Genomic DNA, 21,384 nt, shown 5'->3' with positions numbered 1-21,384 from the left:
CTATTTTATATGTGCGCGTTCAGGCTGGGTCCAGCATTCACCGTATGAAGTTTGGGACAGATTGGATAATGTATGTGGAAGTTATAAGCGACTTAATTTTTCATGGCGAGTCATAAATTTGAGGCGTTGCCACGGCCACGCCCTTTGAGGTTTGAAAAAGTTTCTCCATGATTCTTTCCCCCCATGTCTTAAGAGTAACCTGGCCAAGTTTGAAGTCTGTAGCATTAAATCTGTAGGACGAGTTCGATCAAATGTGAGGTGTGGATAAAAAAAGACATTTCCAACCACCAGCAGGTGGCGCTATAGGTGGATGTCACTATGATAATATGTGCGCGTTCAAGTTGGGTCCAGCATTCACCGTATGAAGTTTGGGACAGATTGGATAATGTATGTGGGAGTTATAAGCGACTTAATTTTTTGAGGCTAGTGATGGCGAGTCATCAAACTTTGAAGCGTCGCCACGGCCACGCCCTTTGAGGTTTGAAAAAGTTTCCCCATGAATCTTTCCCCCCATGTCTTAAAGGTAGGGTAGGAGATCCTGGATTTTGAGTCCAGCGAAGCTGCATTTTGAAAATACACCGGTAAAAAGTCCCAACCCTTTTCTTCACTTTTCCCCCGAAGGCACGCCTCTAGAGTACATGAACGCGCACGAGCACGAAGGTGCACGAGCGCTGTTCTGACAGCAAGCATCGATCGTTGCCGTATTTAGTATTTAGTATTTAGTTTATGCTAACTATACGTTTAATAATGCTAGGTGCTAGCCAAGCTGGCTCTAGTTTAGCTTCCTGCCAAGCTTCTGGACGTTCACGGAGCAGGGTGCGCGCACAGGGAGAAGGAGGGGGAGGGGGAGCAGATTGCAGTTTGATAGACGACATCAGTATCCAATCATTGTGAACGGTCCGTTCACAATGATTGGATACTGTTTTTCCTAGATTGTACGTTCTAGAGGCCACTAAAACTTTTCATATTTGTGTCAAAACTTTTAATTAATTGGTTCCAATGGGGGTGTGAAGAGTATTTCAAGCAATATGTAAAAAAATGTTCCAGAAAAAGATCCCCTACCCCGCCTTTAAGAGTAACCTGGCCAAGTTTGAAGTCTGTAACATAAAATCTGTAGGACAAGTTCAATCATATGCAAGGCGTGGAATCGGTCAAAAATGGCACGAAAATGCACTTTCCATCCAAAATGGCCGCCTTCCTGTGGTCGTGGGACCATGGCGACCCTAGACTTTTTTGTGCGTCTGGGCATGATGAATGAGTGTACCGAATTTCGTTGTCCCACGCAAAACTAATCCTATTAAGGGGACCATTTTTAAGCATTATAGGGGGCGCCACAGAGTCAATGAGCGACTCCCAAAAATATAAAGTTTAGATTCTTTCATGTCGTCGACTGGCAGGTGGCGCTCGCAAAATTTCCTGAGTTTTCGCATACCTTTTGCAAAGAATAAGACGGAAGACGGAAGAATAACTAGAAAGCTGCAAGCAGCTGTATGCGGGACCGAGTGTGCGCACGTTGGATGTGCGTACGTTGGATGTGCGCACGTTGGGCATGCGCTGGACGCCGTAGACGCGCAGCTCTGCCCACACGCACGATACCCTCAGCGTACGTACAAGCACATAATAACCCCAATGCGGAGGGGTTTTTGAAAATTTCTAGGGGGCGCCACTGAGCCATTTTGATCCGCCCACACACGATACCCTTTACATACGTACGAGGTCGTCAGGGTGGACGTGTGTGCCAAGTTTCATGACCTTACGATGATGATAAGGCTTTCAAATCATAAACGCCATCACACGACTTTCACCGCCTGGCCACGCCCATACCGTTCAGAGTTTGGAAAGGTTTCTCCATGAAGTTTTGCCCCCATGTCTTAAGAGTAACCTGGCCAAGTTTGAAGCTTGTAGCATTAAATCTGTAGGAGGAGTTTGATCAAATGCGAGGTGTGGGAAAAAAAAGACTTTTCCAACCACCAGCAGGTGGCGCTATAGGTGGATGCCACTATGATAATATGTACGCATTCAGGCTGGTTCCAGCATTCACCGTATGGAGTTTCGGACAGATTGGATAATGTATGTGGGAGTTATAAGCGACTTAATTTTTTGTGGCGAGTGATGGCGAGTCATCAAACTTTGAGGCGTCGCCACGGCCACGCCCTTTAAGTTTTGAAAAAGTTTCTCCATGAATTTTTCCCCCCATGTCTTAAGAGTAACCTGGCCAAGTTTGAAGTCTGTATCATTAAATCTGTTGGACAAGTTCGATCTTATGCAAGGCGTGGAATCGGTCAAAAATGGCACGAAAACGCACTTTCCATCCAAAATGGCTGCCTTCCTGTGGACATGGGACCATGGCGGCATGAGACTTTTTTGTGCGTCTTGGCATGATGAATGAGTGTACCGAATTTCATCGTCCTACGCGAAACTAATCCTATTGCGGGCACCATTTTTAAGCATTGTAGGGGGCGCTACAGAGTCAATGAGCCACTCCCAAAAATATAAAGTTTAGATTCTTTCATGTCGTCGACTGGCAGGTGGCGCTCGCAAAATTTCCTGAGTTTTCGCATACCTTTTGCAAAGAATAAGAATATAGAAAAATAATAATAATCCTTACAGATACAATAGGGTCCTTGCAGTTTCACTGCTCGGTCCCTAATAAACCTTACAGATACAATAGGGTCCTTGCAGTTTCACTGCTCGATCCCTAATAACAGCACAGCACATGCAGGGAGCCCCACACATATGACTCGGCCCTAAAGCAAAGACCCTTCCTGTGTCCATCTCTCGAGCATTTTGTTGAGTCCAATCATCTTTTTAATAAACTTAGTCACTCAAAAATATTAAATCAAGCACAGCTGTGATTAAAACTAAATATTACTGAGACACAGCGGCCTTTGTTGTAGCAACTCCGATTTAAATGCAGTAAATTTACTGTCCACATTCAAAGCTTTCAGGGTTACAGGGTGCATAATACAATGCCATTTCACAAACTGCGGTGTTCTTTTCCCTTTGTGAGCCAGGAAAACATATTTGTTCAACAGCATCCAGCAGGGATAGATAATGTCCAAGACTTCTTAGAAGAAAAGCTCATTCCAGGATTCCAAGGAAAAGGATGAGATTCTGCTGTTTGGGATCAACAGGCTTTTGTGAATTATGGCTACGATTGTGGTGCAGCATGATTTAGATATGACATTGTTCCCAAAACACAGGGCTACATCTGCACATGCGAGAGATGTCTTACACTATGGCTTAAAAAGGATATTTTCAAATTCTTTGCCTTGAACAGGATGTCTCTTAGATTTACAACAACAACACAGAGGAAAACCAGCTTCAACTGATCATTCTGAGCTTATTTAAAGTTAGTAAATGTAGTTGATGTGTAGATGCAAGATTGTTAAAGAGGAAGGTCAAAGCAGGGATCTTCGTGATAGAATACCAAGGAAGGAAATGTCAGGAGGGATCAAAATGAGCAAAGTGTTAGTCTACTGCAAGTGGCACTAACACATTCCCAGATCTGGACTAAACTATCAACATGTGGCTTAACAAACCATTATCCAATATAAAAGAGAGGGTTGAAAAGTGTCCTTCGACATAGGAAAAATAAAAATGTCTAAGGCCTGACTAAAGTTGAGCCATTTTCTTAGTTTATCGTTACAAAAACAACATGTTTTCTCTCGCATAATCCCTCTCTAACCCTCCAAGAAAACCTCTCGCCGTGTTTTTCCAAACAGGACCGAGGGAAATCTATATTACTGGAAACAGCCGGTGTGCATTCCTATTATCTTTAATGTCGAGGCGGTGAATTCCCAGAATGAAGGCTCTGTCAGGGCCGCCCGGTGGGGCGGAGTCAACCCCGGCAATTATTCCTGGAAAGCGAATAGCGAGAAGCTGCCGCGCGGTTCCTGGGAGCGAGCGCGCGACGCTTCAGCGAAGGCAGCAGATGCCGCGTGAAAGCCAGGATGGGATGCACCACTCAACGTAACTAGAAATAATGTCAAGACTCGCCGCGGTTACACGGAGACCTCACCGTGCAGACAAACCGACCCGCTTCACCGAAAGTAGCCGATAGCGAAGCCTCTGACCGTCCAGGAGGCGAAACAACCGGCGGCGGTTGATGCGGACTGGGAGCTGGAGCGGCTGCCGTGACGTCAGAGCCGCCGGTGCTGTGGAGAGTTCTCAGAATAGACTTCTAGGAAACGGTAAATTTTAAAAGCCAAGCCCTTTCTCTCTGCCCTTCACACATTTGGTTCTCATTCTGGCGACAACACACTCCCTGAAGCCGCTGCTGAAGAGAACCAGGACGGCTTTTTATTTTTATTTTATTTACATCGACTTTTTGATTTTTACCGTCTGCTCGTTGAATAAAAGCCGTAGATTATTTTATTTCAAGGACAGGAGCGGATCCTATACGCGGAACTCTTCGTGTCTTTGTGTCGCTTTCAGCCTGCCTTTTCATATCAAACCAATGGTACAAGGCTGTTTGTTTGTTTAGTAAATGTGCCGTTTTTTTGTTTTTTTTTGAGGCACAGCTTCTCTTTATGTTGTTATTTTCTGAAGAGGAAATCTAATCGGATTTTATCCCAGAGGATTTAGGCTAATAGCATGATTCTTTGTGTACCCAGGTGAGTGGACTTTTCTTTGTTTCCTTTTTCACTTTACATATCACAGTTGGCACATATAAAAAATGAAATCTAGTCTATTTGTGGAAGTCAGGTGTTCTTTGTTAGTGGTAGATAGCATTTAACTATATCAAGAGGAACGATTACAAAGACATATCCTTAACGCCAACTTCTCCTCCTTTCCAAGAAAAAAAAAAGTCTCCTTCTCAAATACAAAATGCCTTGAGCAGCAGAACCTTGTAATCCGCAGTAAAATAATAACTTCTGGTAGTTTATTAATAGCCAGCTGATATGATATTATGGATGCAGTGTTTTTTTGTTTTTTTTTTAACCAGAAAAGTCTGGTTGAAACAGCTTTAACAGTCAGAGAGAGCACCACACAAAACTGAAATCAAACAAAAACGTCATCGTAAATGAATCCTAAAGATAGACATTTACACACAGGACCACAAAGAATGTCCTGGTTCTTGAATAAAACCTAATTGCAGGATAGATCTTTGCCGCTGTGTTTATTTATGCCAGTTAAACCTGATCTTCCATCTTATTTCCAGTCCCAGAGCCCTTCTGCCTGCTGCTCCATCCACTGAGGCCCGGCGGGGCATGCGGGCAGGAATTGCACCTCCTACCCCTTGCCTTCAAAGCAGCCCTCCAATATGGGACCCCACGAAGGACCTAAGGGCAATTGCCAGCAACTTCTGCCATCTAGAAAATTCAGGTATGGTATAACAAGTGTTTTACATTTGCAGCCACTAATTCTAAATGAAGCAGAATGGTAAAGAAAGCCTTAGATGTCATTGTATTTGCAGTACAACAGATTTAGGAGGACGACTACTCCTTGCAAGGAAAAAAAAAAAAACACTACACAAAATCATATATATATATCTATATATATATAGATATATATACATTTAAAAACTATATTTCTAAAAATTTGAATGTAAAAAAAAAAGTCACAGATAAGAAAATAAGCATCTTTCTACCCTAAGACTTTGTTAAATTGTTTTGGGAATAAATAAACAAGTAAGATACAGGTTGTAAAAAAAAAAAGTAAAAAAAGCACAGCTGTCTGTTCACGAGGACTAATATTTGGGAATGTGTGTGTGTGTGTGTGTGTGTGTGTGTGTGTGTGTGCAGGATGGTACTGGGGAGCTGTAACAGTGGCTCAGGCCCACGCTGCACTTCAAGAAGCATCAGAGGGAGCATTTTTGGTACGAGACAGCAGCCACCCTCTGTACATGCTGACCCTGTCAGTCAGGACTGCTCGCGGACCCACAAGTATAAGGATCCAGTACAGCGGTGCCCAGTTTCTGCTGGACTCTAGCTCCCCTGCCCGGCCCAGCCTGTCCTCCTTCCCCAACGTGCTCATTTTGGTGCAGCACTACATGGGACTCGAGAAGAAAGCAGAAAAGGGGAAGGGGAAGGTGGAGGAGGAGGAGGCTCAGGCTCCGTTGAAACCATCTCAACACACTGTTCAGGAGACGTCGGTGGTACTGAAACTGAAGCGGGCAGTGTACAAGCCCCAGAACCTCCCCACTTTGCAGCACCTCACACGCCTCATCATTAACAGACACACCGACTGCCCTGACCAGCTACCACTCCCGAGGCCTCTGCTGCGTTACGTACAGGATTATCCCTTCAAGGTATGAGGGGTCTGTCAAATCAGTCCCAATGGCCGAAACTCGGCTTATTTAAAGAAAGAATAACTGTCAAACAGTTTCTTTGGGCCTGCGGAGGCCAGTCACATATTGCTGACAAAATTCAGTCCAAGTCTGGTTTCAGACTGAGATTGACTGACTGAAAGGACTGGGTTTAGAAGCACCCCAGAAAAAAGAACGAGTTGTGAGAAAAATGCAGTACTGTAACCCAACATACTTTAAGATGGATGTGGACATTGTCCTTTTTTTTCTTTTTTTTTACCTCACTGGTTATGGATGTATATACTGTTCCTACGAAATACACTGATTCCACTGAGACGTCTTTTATGCCATTTTATTTTTCTCAGCAAAGCTTTCTTTTGTACCTTTTACATGTGTAATTTTTTTCTATTAAAATAACCAACTGCAATAGAAGTTTTTCCTTGTTTATGCCTTTTTTTTCTAATTCATCTGTATCGCTTGAAATACAAGTATTATTCACAGGATAGAGAGACATGCTGTCATCATTATTAACCATCACATGATGACTGCTCTCATGACACTTGTTACGAAATATTTTCACCATAAATCACCTTTGAAACACAAAGACTTTGTGGCCTTTGAGCTTTAAGAATGTGAAAAGCAGATTGTGTGAGGAAGTAAAGGCCACATTGTGTGTGCTTTTGCTCAACAATGCGTACCGCCTGCATCTGAGTCAGCGGGTGGACAAGCAAAGGGGAGGACTGTTCATCAGCGGATTCACAGAACTCCTGAATGCTTCCTGGGAGGAGGAGGGGGGAGATTCTGAGAGGGAGGGTTCTAAGAAAAGCTTCAGTAATTACCTTCAGCTTTGAGCCTGCTTTTGTGCCAAGGCGCACACATTTTTCATTGCGAGGCAGGGTGCGACTGCAGCCGTTACCCGATTAAAGCTGATACAGTGACATGAACATTATTTGAGATTGTGAATTTTGAGGGGATCAGATCAGCTTGAGGGCCTGCTTGGTGGCTTGGGGGTGGGGAAGCCAAGGCTGTGGCAACCTGAGCCAAAGCCAGCATAATAGGATCTCAGTTTCTCAATCCCGATTCCAGCTCGTAGTCCTTGTTTGACTTCTCTTTCTGAAGGATGCAGAACCGAGGTCTAAGAAACAAAAAAGGTGTTGGAGATGCTGAATATCAACTTGTGGAAAATTGAAAATAAAATAAAAGCAGCCTTTCACTTTCAATAAAAAAAAAACTACACAAATTCAACATGAAGTGGCAGCACATTTAACTCTATTAAAATTGTTTAATGACGGTCAGGTGACAGATGTTTAAAAACAGACCTGCCACTGATGTCGTTCCGTGTTTCCACATACTGCAGCTCTTCCACATTCACATCCACCCACTCTCGAATAAGCGGGGGGTGTCTGGGGTCCACTTCCAAGTAAACACGACTGTTTATCACGGAAATTACGACACAAAAACGATTAAAATTCAATTAACAGCAGGCAGCATTATAAGAAGTAGCCCTGCGGTCAGGACAGTGGCATATGCTTAGAATTGTACTCACTGGAAGTCACCGGAAAGCTTAACTCAGGCAACACGATACGTTTGTTTTTCAGAATGTGCTGTTCACGACCAACCATAGGAATTAAACCCAGGTGTGTGCGTGTGTGTGTGTGTGTATGTATCTGTGTGTTTGTGTCGGGAAGTGGCGTTCCTCACCCGTGATTTGACAGAATGTGTGGAGCCAGAGTTAAAATGTGCTTGATCACATTCAGGCCGTCTGCTCCTCCATCTAAAGCAGCGTGGTCTTCAAATCTGGGAGCAGTAAAACAGACCATCACTTGTCTGCATCCACAGAAGGTCACAGATTTAAAAAAGAAAAAAATCTAATGTCTAAAGGTTCGACTTTTGGTTACTTCGAAACAAGCATCTAATTTAGTTTGTAGGCCACAGTTTATTTTTTATCTCAAGAACCTAAAAAAAAACTCAACTTCCATAATGACAACATTGAAAATAAAATGCTTTATATGACATCATTACACAAACATAGACATGCATAGTAACTAGCAACTATTTATACATTTAAGAGATTATAAGAGTCTCCTCTGTGACTTCCTTTCCATCATATGTAATGTCTAGATTCCACAAAAGCACAGAATTACCACATTATTATTGGTTATATTTGTACCCACAAAATAACGAAACCTAGATTAGAATAGCAGCACCAACTGCCAATTCAGCTCTTACAATGATTAAATTAATAATTCAGGGTGATGAAGCTCCTTATAAATCACACGTACTAACTGTTACTTTAATTAGGTTTTGTTGCGTTCATTTTAAGCTATTTTTGGACAAATGGTAAATTGAGGGATTAAACACCACATTCCGCTCGCTTATCTCTTGTATTCCCTCCCTGCTGCAATGCTTTTATTTTATGTAAAGCACTTTGAACTGTTTGTACGTGAAATGTGCTATACAAATAAATTTGATTTTGATTTTGATTTGATTTATTCCCAGACAGGTTTCCTGAGCTCAGTTCAAAGTCTTGTGGTCTAAAGCTACAAATCCATCTTAATGCGTTTTTCATATAAGCCCCATAACTGGAATCAAAACTGAAAGCTCCATGATAAACTGTAATTACATATTTACAAATTCATGAATCCACCTGTGAACTCCATGGGAAATAAATAACGGTTTTACTGGATCATGTCGAGATTTGTATGTATGTTTTACCATTTTTCACAAAAAAACAAACAAACAAACAAACAAACAAACAAAAAATAACTCTGAACAGCTGAATGTATTACAGTCACCTAAGAATTTCCGGCTGAAGTGACATCATATCCTCTGAAAACAGGTATGGAGGGTTACTGACCAAAGCTGAAAATGATCTACAGAGGCTCAACACAGTTTCTGGGCCTGAAAAACACAAAAACAAAGCAACAAAAAAGCAAACCTCTTTTACTCAGCAGTGTGTTTGGGTGTGTTATTCATAAAGAAAGCGTGTGCACCGTTTCCACGTACCTTTCATCACATCTACGTGATAAATCTTTAATCTGTCCAAAAGCCCCAACCTGAGGAGGAAAATTCATTTGTAGCCTTTGTGTAATGTTGCACAACACGGTTTTACAAAAACATTAAGCATAGAAAGAGTAAATCAATAGTCACGGACATTTACGGCTTGGTTTTTTGTGCGCTGTGGTACAATTACCTCAACGCATTCTCTCTGGTCAAATCCACTGCGTCCAGGCTTCGATCCAAGGCAAAAGCTTTCAGCTGGTGGAAAAAAAAACAAGCACAGTGATTAAAAACTTCTCCTCTCAAGGGGGATTTCTTTTGGTCTGTTTTCATGTACGTAATTGCGTGTAGAAAATATAGATACTTACGCCTATATGTGTTCATCAAAGAGACACAACACGACAATTAGTATCACTGAAATGCAGTTTTTTTAAATAATTTTTTCATTTACTGATTTTTTCCAACATTCTATCATATTCCTTATTTAGTCTTGAAAGTAAAACTCCGACACAGCCATCACAAGTAATCAAATTGTGTTGCATCTCTCCACTTAAGAATAAAACAAAGTACTTCATAATATGAAACTAAAAAAAGTTATTCACATTTTTGAAACTGTGACCAGACGCAACTGAATTCACTCTCTACCCTTCAGCAAACCAAACAAAGAAACGACTACAATGTCGACAGTAATGTTAAGTGTTGAAAAAGAACTGAGTGATAAACATGTCATTAGTTGGAACCGAAAAACTAAAATCAGCAATTAAGGTGTTGAGACCAGAGGCGTGAGTTACCAGATATCTTCAGACTCCTAATCCCTGCCTGAGGCTTAAGGTTACATTAGCCACTACTTGCATAACCAACCCAAACACACCCAAGTCGACTGGCACGTTTTAACAAGAAAGTGGAAGGAGGAGAATTAAAAAAAAACAAAAAAACAACAACATATATATGCTGATCAGCCAAAAACACTGACAGCTCAAATGAGTATCACTGCTCTTCTTTTTAGACTGCAATGTTCTTCTGGGAAAACCTCCATCGTGGCATTCACATGGATGCTTTTACGACATTTGAAACCTAAAACTTCTCTTCTGACCAGTCACACCTCCCATGTGGCAACAGGACTCCCCTACAATAGCAGCTCCTCCAGCAGGACAGCATTAAGTACGACAACAACTGCTCAGTAGGGGCTCAAAAACAACACGACAGGGAGTCTGAGGCCTGGCCTGCAAACTCCCCAGATACCAATCTGATGGCATTTGTGTGAAGAAAGCTCACTCCATGCGGATCTACTGCTAACATCCAGGCTCCAGACCCACCAGGACAACCCCAGATGTTCTATTTCCAGGACCTTTTGGTGGCACGAAGAGAGCCTGCTCAAAATCACACTCGTGGTCATAATGTTATGACTGACTGGCATACCCTTTAACAACAGCACTGTGGCAGCAAAGATCAAACTTCCACTGAAAACATGCTTTTGATTTGCAGATGGATAAGTAGAAACTGTCAACATTTTTTTCAAATATATATATACATATATTTTTAAAGTATTTTGCACTCAAATGGACTGTCGTAACAACACGTTTTATTCTATCTTTAACCTGTTCAGCACCAGGAGCCTTTCTGGGGTTCCTGCTCGAAAATGACATGCCAAGAATAATTTGAGTATTCCTCTGCAATTACAAACTGTGTGCCATCTTGGTATCAAAATAAAGCTAATGCTTGTGAGACCTCTTCGGAGCCTGATCAAACCGGATGTTCCACTCCCGCCCCCGATACCGGGGGCTCTGGGGTTGAAAATAACTAGGCTTCCCAGATGGTTCTATGAAACAACTCTTCCTGAGGGGAACATCAGGGTCTTGTAGCCTGCGCATAATAAATATCCATTCTGACAGTCCATCTGTTGGATGTAAAGTTATTTCAATGGATATGTGAATACTTCTACCTCCTACTGCTGCTCGAGAAACCGTAAATAAGTCATAGACCTCAACCTCTGGGGATCACAAAGGTCTGTGTATTTCCAGGTAATCCCCCCGCTGCCTGTCGACATGCAGTATTTCAACCTGAATCGAGGTGGCAGCTATGAAGCACGACCCAACATCTATTCCTTACAATATACACAAACCTCACCTGGGGCAGACTTTTTAGCAGACTAAGAGAAACTGCACCAGAACCACATCCCACTTCCAAGCATGTCTGCTGAGAATCTGCATCAACTTCAGGTCCAGAAATCCCCTGCAGATCTGTGAGCACAAGTTCAACCAACTCCTGCATCATCAAAGAGAAATAATAAAAAAAAAAAAAGAGAGAGAAGAAGAAGACAATACTGGTTATGTGTGATTCATCACTGGGACTGCGCGACATGTGTGGACTGTTTTTTTCGTCATCTCCAACCTCGGTTTCAGGTCTTGGTATGAACACAGGAGGTCTCATCTTCAGTGTCAGGTCTCTGAAGTCCCACTCCTCGATGACATACTGCACAGGCATTCTGCACAGCAGTGTGTATTCTTAGTATTCTTAGGAAAAGGCATCAAACACAGTTACGCAGAGGCATACAGTATGAAGAAACTTACCTGGAGAGACGTTTAGAGCAGAGCTGCCACACCTGTTTCATTTTTTCTTGGCTGAGAAACTCCGTCAACCTCTCTTGATCAAGACTCTCTATCTGGGGTAAAGATCAGGTACACATGTTGCAGCTCTGGAATCACTACATCAGGAAATGAATTAGGATGAATGAACTCAGCAAATTGCAACTAACCGTTTTAGCTCCGAGTAAATGAGCAATGATGTACTGGCTAGAGTGCTCAGGCTCCGGCACACCTCTTTCCTCAAAGTGCCTTCTCCAAAAGTCCACCGCCTGAAGCGTTGTGATCCGGCCAGCGGGTAAGGCCGGAGCGCTGCATGCGCTCGCAGCATGAAAGCTCCAAGTCCTCTAAAAGGAATCCATTTAAAGAGTTCTAAATTAAACTCTAAATTAAAACTCCCTGTAACTTATAGCTGGAGTTTCAAAGAATTCACAATGTTGGAATCTGACAATGATTTTCCAACTTATTTTGGTTGATCTGCATACATACATATTCCTCCTCATAGCTAAGAAAAATAATAAATAAAGTATTTAATGTAATAGACGGACACAAATTAAGCTGCTCTTAAAATGTACAGATGCACTGGGAAAAATTAAAAAAAGTCTTACGCTTTTAAGACTCATGCAACATTTTCAAACAAAACCGTAAACTTCATCACTCTTTCACACATTGACGAACCTTCGTCTGCTTTGTTTTATGTTTATTTCTCTCACCTTTTTTTTTTCAAAGTGAGTGAGGTGCGCATTCTCACTGAACATTCTTCTTTTGTAAATAGCAGTTTATGTGCAGGAAAAAAATGTATGCTTAGTTAGTGTGTAAGCATACTTTTTTTCCATCTAGACTCTAGGTTCTGCTAAATGATTTGACACCAACAAAGCCCAATCCAAAGCAGTACAAGAGAGGGGTTTCTAATCAGTTCCTCATGTACCACACACTAAACGACAAGAGGGTAAACCTGAATCCACGTTAGCTTTTGACAGTTAATCAGCCTCATTATCACATATGAAACTTGTCATACTGAAAATGGTCAAGCAGTCAGAAACTTTGTGAAAAAAATCCACCAAATAGGTTTTAACAACATCATTGAAGATGCATTTTTGGATAGATGAAGAGTTTTGAACCCATCAGCTATGGAATTTTTCCTCACCTAAATGTCTCAGATCAGAACTAAAATTCTCAGACTTATTAAATTTTATTTTTTAAACAAAATACAGATGTCTTGGCACTTTTATACATTCATTACAACTGTCTGATGTTTCCTGCATCATACAGAACCTCGTGTTAATCCAAATGTTTCACCACATCATCATTAGTTTTGTTGTTTGTGTTAATATGTGCAGTGAAAGTGAATTAAACAGTTGCACCAAAGCTTTAGATCCGAGAAGTTAAGTTTTTCTAGTTTCGGTTGGTGCGACTGCTTCAATGTGAGAAGTTCACAAAGTCCAAAAGCTTAAGTTTGTGTGTCCTCAGTCAGCAGATGTGCGCTCACACAGAGCTCTGCAGCATCACAAATGTATCATCACTTCATGCTTCTTTTGCTTCTCTCATTGTACATCTGATTTATGACAAAGCCCGTGTGTTGCTCATCACAGCTGACCATGTTTTAATGTTGATTGTTGTTGATATTGATGTTGCTCATGTTGGGGGGTGGTGGGGGGATAGTATGTGTGCAGCGTGGTTGTCGGTGTGATGTTGTGTGTGAGTTTATGCATGAATTGATTTGATTATTGATTTTATTATGTAAAGCACTTAGTGCTGCTTTTTTAGTATGAAAGGTGCTATATGACAAATATATGACAATAAAGTTTGATTTGATTTGATCATGTGCGTTTGCATTTAGAGTGAGAAAGTGACATCCAATCACATCCATGCATGTTAATGTCATCTGTGGACCTACGTGCACATCGGTTCACTTGAGATCACAAGAAACGAAGGAGCAGCAGTAACACATTGACATTTAAATAAGAGCTACAGTTGTGGATATATCCTCAACCTTGGCCTAACATTGGCTGAGGCTGGCTGAAAGATGTAGCTGGAGGTTGGAAAAACAGTCATGTCCTCAAACATTCAGCAAACAACTTTAAGCGCAGACAGTAATAAGATAAATGTGACTCTGTACTGTGTCTTGCAGTCAATCTGCCACGCACAGTAACAAGTGTGTTCTCGAACATTTTCATCCAAACCTTCATTATTCATTTGTAATTCTTTGTTTGTGTTGGGGGTAATTTGAAAAACATAAATAAGGGTAAATAATAAAAAATTCCACTGTCAAGTGTTCAAGATATTTTGACTGAGTTGAGGTCAGATATTTTTTATTTAATATCACATCACTCTGTTTCACACCTATAAACACATATTCCTCCTTTCTCTCGTGATTATTTATTAGGCCTTGACATTTTTTATTTATTTTGATGATTGAGTCATCTTCAAAGATTTGATCCAGGATCTACCTCTTCTGTATAGTTATGGCTTTATGTAATTCATTTCATTTCTGAAATAGTGAAGCGCTATAAACAGATACATGGCTCAATAAATCAGTGGGACATGATGGGATTTTATGCATGCATGCATCAGTTTGTAGTATGCTTTGTTTAACAACTACAGTTATACAAAAAATTAACAAAAGACAGCAGTAGTGACATAAATGTCGCGTTAACAGCGAAAACTTTCCATTTGTCCTCAAGTGTTTAAAATATGAAGCTTCATGTGCGCAGTTTACACTTCAAAAAGAAAACAATTACCTTTGATCCACTGCTCCTGCATCTCAAACAAGCTCTGCAGCTTGTACTCAAAGACATTCTCCACATGGTTTACATAAACACGGTCTCTACATCACTACTCATTTAGTGTTCAGCTCTTCGGATATCAAGCTGTTCTCGCTTCCTCGTGGCAGCAGCACAATAACTGACAACAATCCTGTGATTTACACATTCAAGCCCCCTTATACATGCCTATAAATTAAATGTAAATGTTTTCAGAAATGAAAAAGCACTCTCCTTGACTGTTGCTGGTGTTCCACATGGCGCAGGAAACCTTTCAAACGTTCATGTGACGTAAGACGTAAAACGTCAACGCGTGCGGCGCAGTTGGCACAGACTCTGGTAAATGGTGTTAGCTTTACAGACTGTAGAAAATATAACATTTTACAGCATCGTGCACAAAGTGAAACGCCAAACAGTAGTGTGGGACTGATGATATATTTTAGCTAAGCTCTTGAAGTATTTTGCTAATCGTGTGATGGTCGACACTAATATTAACTACATTACGTATTTAATCTGCACCTTTTTCCGTTGTAGCTTTGCACTTCGTCAAGTTCATTTGACTTATAATTTGTCATTCTTTTTTTTTTTTAATAAAAAAGGTTCTTAAGTTATGTATACTATACACGCCCCAGTTTCCCTGTCAAACGTAATCACTGATTACTAATCAGTGATGTTCGCGATGTTTATGCTCAACGCTAAATTCCGGTAAACCTTAAAGGCAACAGTATTGTTTTCCAGTGTGTATCGTCTGGAGTTTACATGTGTCGCGTTATTAAATGGTTTAACAGTAGAGCGACAACAGTTTCCCTAAACACAATAATAACATAATTGATAGGACACTGTCCAACTTTAGAGCTGTTTATACGGGTTTCAAATTAAGTCACTGGCTTGTTTTTGAAGGTTAAAGCCGGAAGCTAGCTTGTGTGGGCTAAATAGGGAAGACACACATGAGACGTTTATCTGCTTCTTTTTTTTTGACATAGTTTGTGCTCATAGTTGAGCTAATAAGGTCTCAAATCTCTGGATGAAAAGTCAGTGAATAGCCATGACCACTCGAATTGAGTGTATATTTTTCAGCGAGTTTCATCCAACCCTGGGCCCAAAAATAACATATCAGGTGAGTTAGCGAGTTTTTTAAAGTTGGGATCAGCATCATGGCTCATCTTTGTCTTTAACAGGAGTAACAAAATCAACCTCACCTGTAATATTTGTATTCACAGCCACTTCCGGTTTGATTTTTGTCGTCTTCGTCATTTGTTTTTGTGTATATTTGCAGAACAATTAACCTTGATATTCCTATTAGATATAAACAGGCTTTAAACCCTCACATTACTTAAGTGTTGACATGTACCATGTCACCTGCTTAATAGGATACGCATTGTCCCCTCACCTTTTCCTGACAGGTCCCAGAGGAATACATTTCAAGGGAATTATTCGACACAGTTCAAGTTTATATCATCACCAAGCCAGAACTACAAAACAAATTAATTACAGTGTATGTATACCAGAACTACCCTTCTGTGTCTTTACCTCAGCTTTTTTTGGACAGCTTTTCCCTCTTCTAAATTCTTGATTTGTTCATGTTTTTTTAAGTAATAGTATGCTCCTTCTTGTCTGTTAACCGTAATTTCTTCATTTATTTTTTTTGTAGTACTGCCATGGGGAAAAAGTTAATCGGCTGTCCTGTGTGTATCGAGCACAAAAAGTACAGTAGAAATGCCCTCCTTTTTAATCTTGGTCTTGTATGCGATGCTCAGACGAACACATGTGCTCTTGAGCCGATTGTAAAGAAGCTGTCGGGGTACCTGACAACTCTGGAGGTAATGAGCAATGCATTTTCCATTCATATTACGGGTGATTGCTTTCATGTCGTTAAGGAAGACATCTTAGAGGTGATCTGAACTGTGTTTTATCTTCCTGGTTGGGTTGCAGCTGGAGAGTGGCTTTATATCCAATGAGGAGAGCAAGCAGAAACTTCTACCTATCATGTTGACCTTGCTAGAGGAACTTAATGCCACGGGAGCTTGCACATTACCTATAGGTATTATTTTGTATTTCACTTTGTGAATCCCAGTTTTATCTGTCACATGCAACCCTGTCCTCACTCTTGGTTTCTTTTAATTTGTGTATTGTGTATTTCACTAAACAGACCTGATTTTAGTTTCATGTTATTTTGTTCATATTCCTTAGAGGAAACCCACTTCAAAATCCCCTCGGATGTGCATCACGTATTATAGTGTGTTGTAAGTCAGATTTTACTTTTCATAGGAAGGCAAAGACAATGCTCTCCTCTTCCTTTAACTGGTAAATTGTAGTCGCCTCTATTACATGGGTTTTTAGGTTGAGGCACCAATTTCATACTGATCCTTACTCCCTGGAGTGAAAGAAGAAGTATGTCACAGTATCTGTGACAATGTGCAAATACTGTTGGGCCTTATGTGTTACTGTTTCTAACACAAAGGGTTTTTCCTTTGCCGGGGAGCTGCTCAAAATAAAGTTGGGGGTATAAATTAGAAGTGTATGCCCCTTCTCTAGGCACAACAACATTACCATATATATATATATATATATATATATATATATATATATATATATATATATATATTGTGATATTTTCTAGCTGTCTGTAGTAAGACGCGCAGTGGATTAACTGTTTTCTTTAATTAACTAATTCAGTGGAGCGGAGAACAAGACCGCATACTGTCCTTTACTCAAGTAGAATATCTGCAAATTGACCTTGCACTCCCAGTTTAATAAATTCTATTTACTTATATTTTTTTATCCAGCATTATTAAGTTTTTATAATGACTGTAATGTGCTGTCCTGTTTGTCTGTGTCTAGCTGATAAGACTTTCGTACATCTTTGATGAATTCCCAAACACCGATGTACAACTTTAAGGCCTCAGTATCTAAATTGTTCCTTATGTGTCTGAAATAAGCCAAATTCACTTAGATTCTCTTTGGAATTTTTCCACTTGAATCTGTTATTATAACCAGAGGTTTATACTTGTGCCTTACTGATAGTTTGATTCTGAGACTGTAAAAGTCTTGAAAACACATTCACTTTTTCATTTTTGTTGCAAACAGTTTCAAAGAAACTTATGCAGCTTTGAAAGGTGGCGATCAATAGGGGCCACAGCCTGAAGTTTGGTGACTGTTTGGCTTCATTACATACAGGAATGTGAAAAAGACACTACACCCTGTTTGAATTTTTATAGATTTTCATGTTACTACTAATTAAAAGAAATGTATGACCATTAAAAGGTCTTAAAAAGGTAAATACAACCTTAGATGAACATCATCACATATTATACTGTGTCATTATTTCTTTGGCAAAAACTAAGGCAAAGTGTGTGAAAACTAAGTACACCCTAACTGCTCCCATTTGAATTTATAGGATAAGAATATCAATTTGAACTGCTTACTGGTTTGCAGCATTCGTGTGTGTTTTCACACAATGCCAAGGAGGAAAGACATCTGCAATCATCTTAGAGAAGATATTGTTGCTGCCCATCCATGTGTGAAGGGTTGCAAGGCTATTTCCACACAATTTGGAGTCCATCGTTCTACAGAGAGAAAGGTTTCTCACAAGTGAAAAACGTTTAAGACAGTTGTTGATCCTCCCCAAGGCCGGACTTTGTAATGCGCAGAGAAACTGCAACATCTCAGACTCCACAGGCCTCAGTTAACATGTTAAATGTAAAAGTTCATGACAGTAAAATTGGGAAAAGAGTGAACAAGTCTGGCTTTGTTTTGAAATGTTGCGGGAGAAAGCCGCTCCTCTCTAAAAAGAACATGGCAGCATGGCTTAGATTAGCAAAGCTTAATGTGAACAAACCAGACAAAAGAACAAAGTGGAGACGTGAATCAAGCTGTGCTGTGATGGCGCAGTCAAAGTCCAGACCCCAACTTGATTGAAATGCTCTTGTGAGACTCTTGTTTTCTCGCAAACCTCAATGAACTGAAGCCACACCGTAAAGAGGAGGGACAAAGAGAAAGATAAACTAATGACATTTGTTGTTGCTCATCTAAGATTGTTTTTACCAAATTTTATGTCCTAGTATATCTTTATATATATAGTTCATTACATCCTAATAAGTCAAATTTTGAACCAAAAGAAGATGTTCATGCTTTTTTTGACTATGTATTCACATATATTCACACTTCTTTTAATTTAGGGTTTAATTCAGACTTTTCCAGATTAATTGTGTAGTTTGCTGTCTAAGACTCCACTAAAGACTTTAAGCCAAGCCCATCCCTCTCGAAACTTTTTTTCCCCAAAAAAAACATTTTAATGTTACTGGCTTCTGATAACGTTTTCCCTTTTCCCTGACTCTTCTTTGTTTTTAAACTGTTCAAGACGAATCGAACACCATCCACCTAAAGCTGATCCAGCTTCGAAAGGACCCCCCGGTCGTTCAGGAGTACGATGTGCCGGTCTTTGTTCAGTGCAAAGAACACTTTATCAAATCTCAGTGGGATCTCACCACTCAACAGGTAGGATCTCATAATCAGCCGCATGGAGCTGCATTTAGAGACATTGTGATAAGATATGTGCCGCAATTCCAAGAAGTAGCAACCGTGAGATCTGCGGATAAAAGGACACTAGTCCGCTTAAAGTGATATGTGTGGAAACGGGGCTCCTGTTCACAAGATGCTATTGATTTATCCAGTGCAGTGTTATCGCTATAATAAACAATTTATTGTGTGTAATAAAGTGTACACGCTGTAGTTTAGGTCACAGAGCTTAGTAGTACCTTTTAACCTTCCACTATATGTTGTTTTCTGCAGATTCTGCCCTACATTGATGGTTTTAGGCACATCCAAAAAATCTCAGCTGAGGCAGATGTAGAACTCAATCTTGTTCGCATTGCAGTGCAGAATCTCCTGTAAGTATATTTCATTTGTTAAAGAACTGCTTGCCCACACATCACGGTGTGTGACGACCATATTTGTTTGTCAGAATTACCAACGCTGGTTGTTATCTATTTTCTACGATTGGCATCACCTCTTCAGAAAGCGGCATTTTTTTTTTTTTACAGCACATTTGCTGACTTGATAAAATGTTTTTCACGATGTCGCTGCTTTTTTTTTGCTCGTCATTGTTCTAAAACTTAAATCTACTTCTCCCTCACAGATATTATGGAGTTGTGACTTTGGTGTCCATATTCCAGGTACCAAACTGAGCTTACATTACACAACAATTTGAACCTTTTATCCAGCTAAAGCTGAGGATATATGATGTGTTGGAATTGTTTATGAAATGAGAATCGGCGCACCAGTATAAGTTTTAAAACCCTGTTATTTACATATATTTGTGCTCAAGTCTCCCATATATATAGTTTTGTTTATACTAACTGCTTGAGGGTTGATTTATTTTGATAGTTGTCTCATGCCTTCTTTTTTTCTCTAGTACTCTAACGTGTACTGCACAACCCCGAAAGTCCAGAGCCTCATTGATGACAAGTCCATACAGGAGGAATGCCTCAACTATGTCACTAAGCAGGGTAAGCAAAGGACAGGATTAAAAGAGAATTGTTTTTTGGGGGGGTTTTTTTGGCATTCACCACAGTTCTTTTCTGGTCACTTTCAGGTCAGAAACGTGCCAACCTGAGAGATGTGTTCCAGCTGTACTGTGGTCTGAGTCCAGGCACTACAGTGCGAGACCTTTGCTCCCGTTACTCGCAGCAGCTTCAAAGGGTTGATGAGAGGTCGTTGAACACTCACCTTATCAGTTTCTGAAAATAGCTTTATACTCTTGGAAAAGTCAGGTCAGAGTGAGACGGACTTACAAGTATAGTATGTCATGTTGTGTTTTTCTGTTCAGGAGGTTGATCCAATTTGGACTGATGAAGTCTCTGATACGGCGGCTGCAAAAGTATCCTGTGAAGGTGATCCGTGACGAAAGAAGCAGGCCACCTCGACTTTATACTGGTTGTCATAGTTATGATGAGATCTGCTGCAAAACAGGCAGGTGTTGATGCTTTGTTTGCTTGATATAACTAATAACTGCGGATAGAAAACAAGTTTGCCTCCATTGTGCTAATTTTACAGGGATCAGTTACCAGGAGCTGGACGAACGTTTGGAAAATGATCCCAACATTGTCATCTGCTGGAAGTGATGTTGAGTGAAACCGTCAGCCTGAAAGATACAGAGATGCCTCAACCAAAGATGCCTTTAGCAAGAGGACAGAGTTTTCTGGATTTTTTTTTTTTTTATAAATGCAAACTTATTATCAAGAGCTGTGATCAACATCTGTTTAAATCAAGTTATGAAGGTGAATTTTTATTAACGTTGTGTCTGAGTAAACATATGATTATAACGCATTGTGACAGTCGGGTTTAATTTATTGTGTATCACCGCATATCTATGTGTTTACATGCTGCATTTTAATGAGTGGACGACAAAATAAAAATGTTATTGTTTCATTCTCTGTTTTACCATCTTTATTGGTGTGACTCGAGAAATAACCACAAAAAAGTACAAGTCTTATGACAGAAAAGCACAAACCTATTAAATACCAAGGACCCATTGGTAGGTGAGTGGCAGTCTTACAAACTTTAGAATTTACATTAGAGCAGTTTTATTCAGATTTCAGATTCAGATTTTCTTTATTGTCATTGTAACGAGAACAACGACAAGTAAGGTGCAGGCCTTTCAGTGCAATATAACTATAAAGGGACAGTATGTCCTATATAAAAAAAATGTTTTATGTCATGTTAAGGATTCTCAGAGGAATGTGTTTTAAACTACCACATTTATGTGACATTCTCTTTCTTTTGAGTACTT

General features: G+C 40.2%; 3 protein-coding genes across 4 annotated transcripts; 2 read left to right on the top strand and 1 right to left on the bottom strand.

Moving 5' to 3' along the window:
- Positions 1-3,900: 3,900 nt before the first annotated feature.
- cisha (cytokine inducible SH2-containing protein a) lies at positions 3,901-6,682 on the top strand. The gene is made up of 3 exons (XM_075461298.1): positions 3,901-4,616; positions 5,165-5,328; positions 5,748-6,682. The coding sequence occupies exons 1-3, from the start codon at positions 4,597-4,599 to the stop codon at positions 6,257-6,259; spliced, it is 696 nt and encodes a 231-aa protein (XP_075317413.1). The 5' UTR covers positions 3,901-4,596; the 3' UTR covers positions 6,260-6,682.
- hemk1 (HemK methyltransferase family member 1) lies at positions 6,589-14,868 on the bottom strand. 2 transcript variants are annotated; one of them, XM_075461296.1, is made up of 11 exons: positions 14,574-14,868; positions 12,006-12,179; positions 11,821-11,912; positions 11,642-11,735; positions 11,378-11,515; positions 9,444-9,508; positions 9,257-9,306; positions 9,046-9,151; positions 7,952-8,047; positions 7,570-7,680; positions 6,589-7,385 (listed from the first exon to the last, which is right to left on the bottom strand). In XM_075461296.1, exons 1-11 carry the CDS (start codon positions 14,637-14,639, stop codon positions 7,313-7,315), a joined length of 1,065 nt encoding a protein of 354 aa, XP_075317411.1. In that variant the 5' UTR covers positions 14,640-14,868; the 3' UTR covers positions 6,589-7,312. The 2 variants fall into 2 exon arrangements, with proteins under 2 accessions (XP_075317411.1, XP_075317412.1); XM_075461297.1 differs by lacking the exon at positions 14,574-14,868 and having other exon boundaries at positions 11,821-11,908; positions 12,006-12,086.
- A 454-nt stretch (positions 14,869-15,322) lies between these two features.
- On the top strand, positions 15,323-21,025 carry nprl2 (NPR2 like, GATOR1 complex subunit). Its single transcript, XM_075461295.1, has 11 exons — positions 15,323-15,711; positions 15,998-16,089; positions 16,246-16,414; positions 16,527-16,635; positions 18,955-19,091; positions 19,386-19,483; positions 19,732-19,768; positions 20,008-20,101; positions 20,188-20,305; positions 20,422-20,564; positions 20,649-21,025. Exons 1-11 carry the CDS (start codon positions 15,640-15,642, stop codon positions 20,714-20,716), a joined length of 1,137 nt encoding a protein of 378 aa, XP_075317410.1. The 5' UTR covers positions 15,323-15,639; the 3' UTR covers positions 20,717-21,025.
- The last annotated feature ends 359 nt before the right edge of the window (positions 21,026-21,384 follow it).

Source organism: Odontesthes bonariensis, chromosome 3 (assembly GCF_027942865.1).
Source record: "Odontesthes bonariensis isolate fOdoBon6 chromosome 3, fOdoBon6.hap1, whole genome shotgun sequence".
Taxonomy (NCBI): Eukaryota; Metazoa; Chordata; class Actinopteri; order Atheriniformes; family Atherinopsidae; genus Odontesthes; species Odontesthes bonariensis.
Note: the sequence above shows the minus strand (reverse complement) of the source record. Positions and strands in the feature narration are given on the sequence as shown.

Coding starts and splice junctions, on each gene's coding strand:
- nprl2 (XM_075461295.1), top strand. CDS start 15,640: ATGACCACTCGAATTGAGTGTATATTTTTCAGCGAGTTTCATCCAACC. Junction 19,092..19,385: donor GGGATCTCACCACTCAACAG/GTAGGATCTCAT, acceptor TGTTTTCTGCAG/ATTCTGCCCTACATTGATGG. Junction 20,306..20,421: donor CTTCAAAGGGTTGATGAGAG/GTCGTTGAACAC, acceptor TTTTCTGTTCAG/GAGGTTGATCCAATTTGGAC.
- hemk1 (XM_075461296.1), bottom strand. CDS start 14,639: ATGTGGAGAATGTCTTTGAGTACAAGCTGCAGAGCTTGTTTGAGATGC. Junction 11,913..12,005: donor ATTTACTCGGAGCTAAAACG/GTTAGTTGCAAT, acceptor TCTTTACCCCAG/ATAGAGAGTCTTGATCAAGA. Junction 9,307..9,443: donor ACCAGAGAGAATGCGTTGAG/GTAATTGTACCA, acceptor TTTCCTCCTCAG/GTTGGGGCTTTTGGACAGAT.
- cisha (XM_075461298.1), top strand. CDS start 4,597: ATGATTCTTTGTGTACCCAG. Junction 4,617..5,164: donor ATGATTCTTTGTGTACCCAG/GTGAGTGGACTT, acceptor TCTTATTTCCAG/TCCCAGAGCCCTTCTGCCTG. Junction 5,329..5,747: donor CTGCCATCTAGAAAATTCAG/GTATGGTATAAC, acceptor GTGTGTGTGCAG/GATGGTACTGGGGAGCTGTA.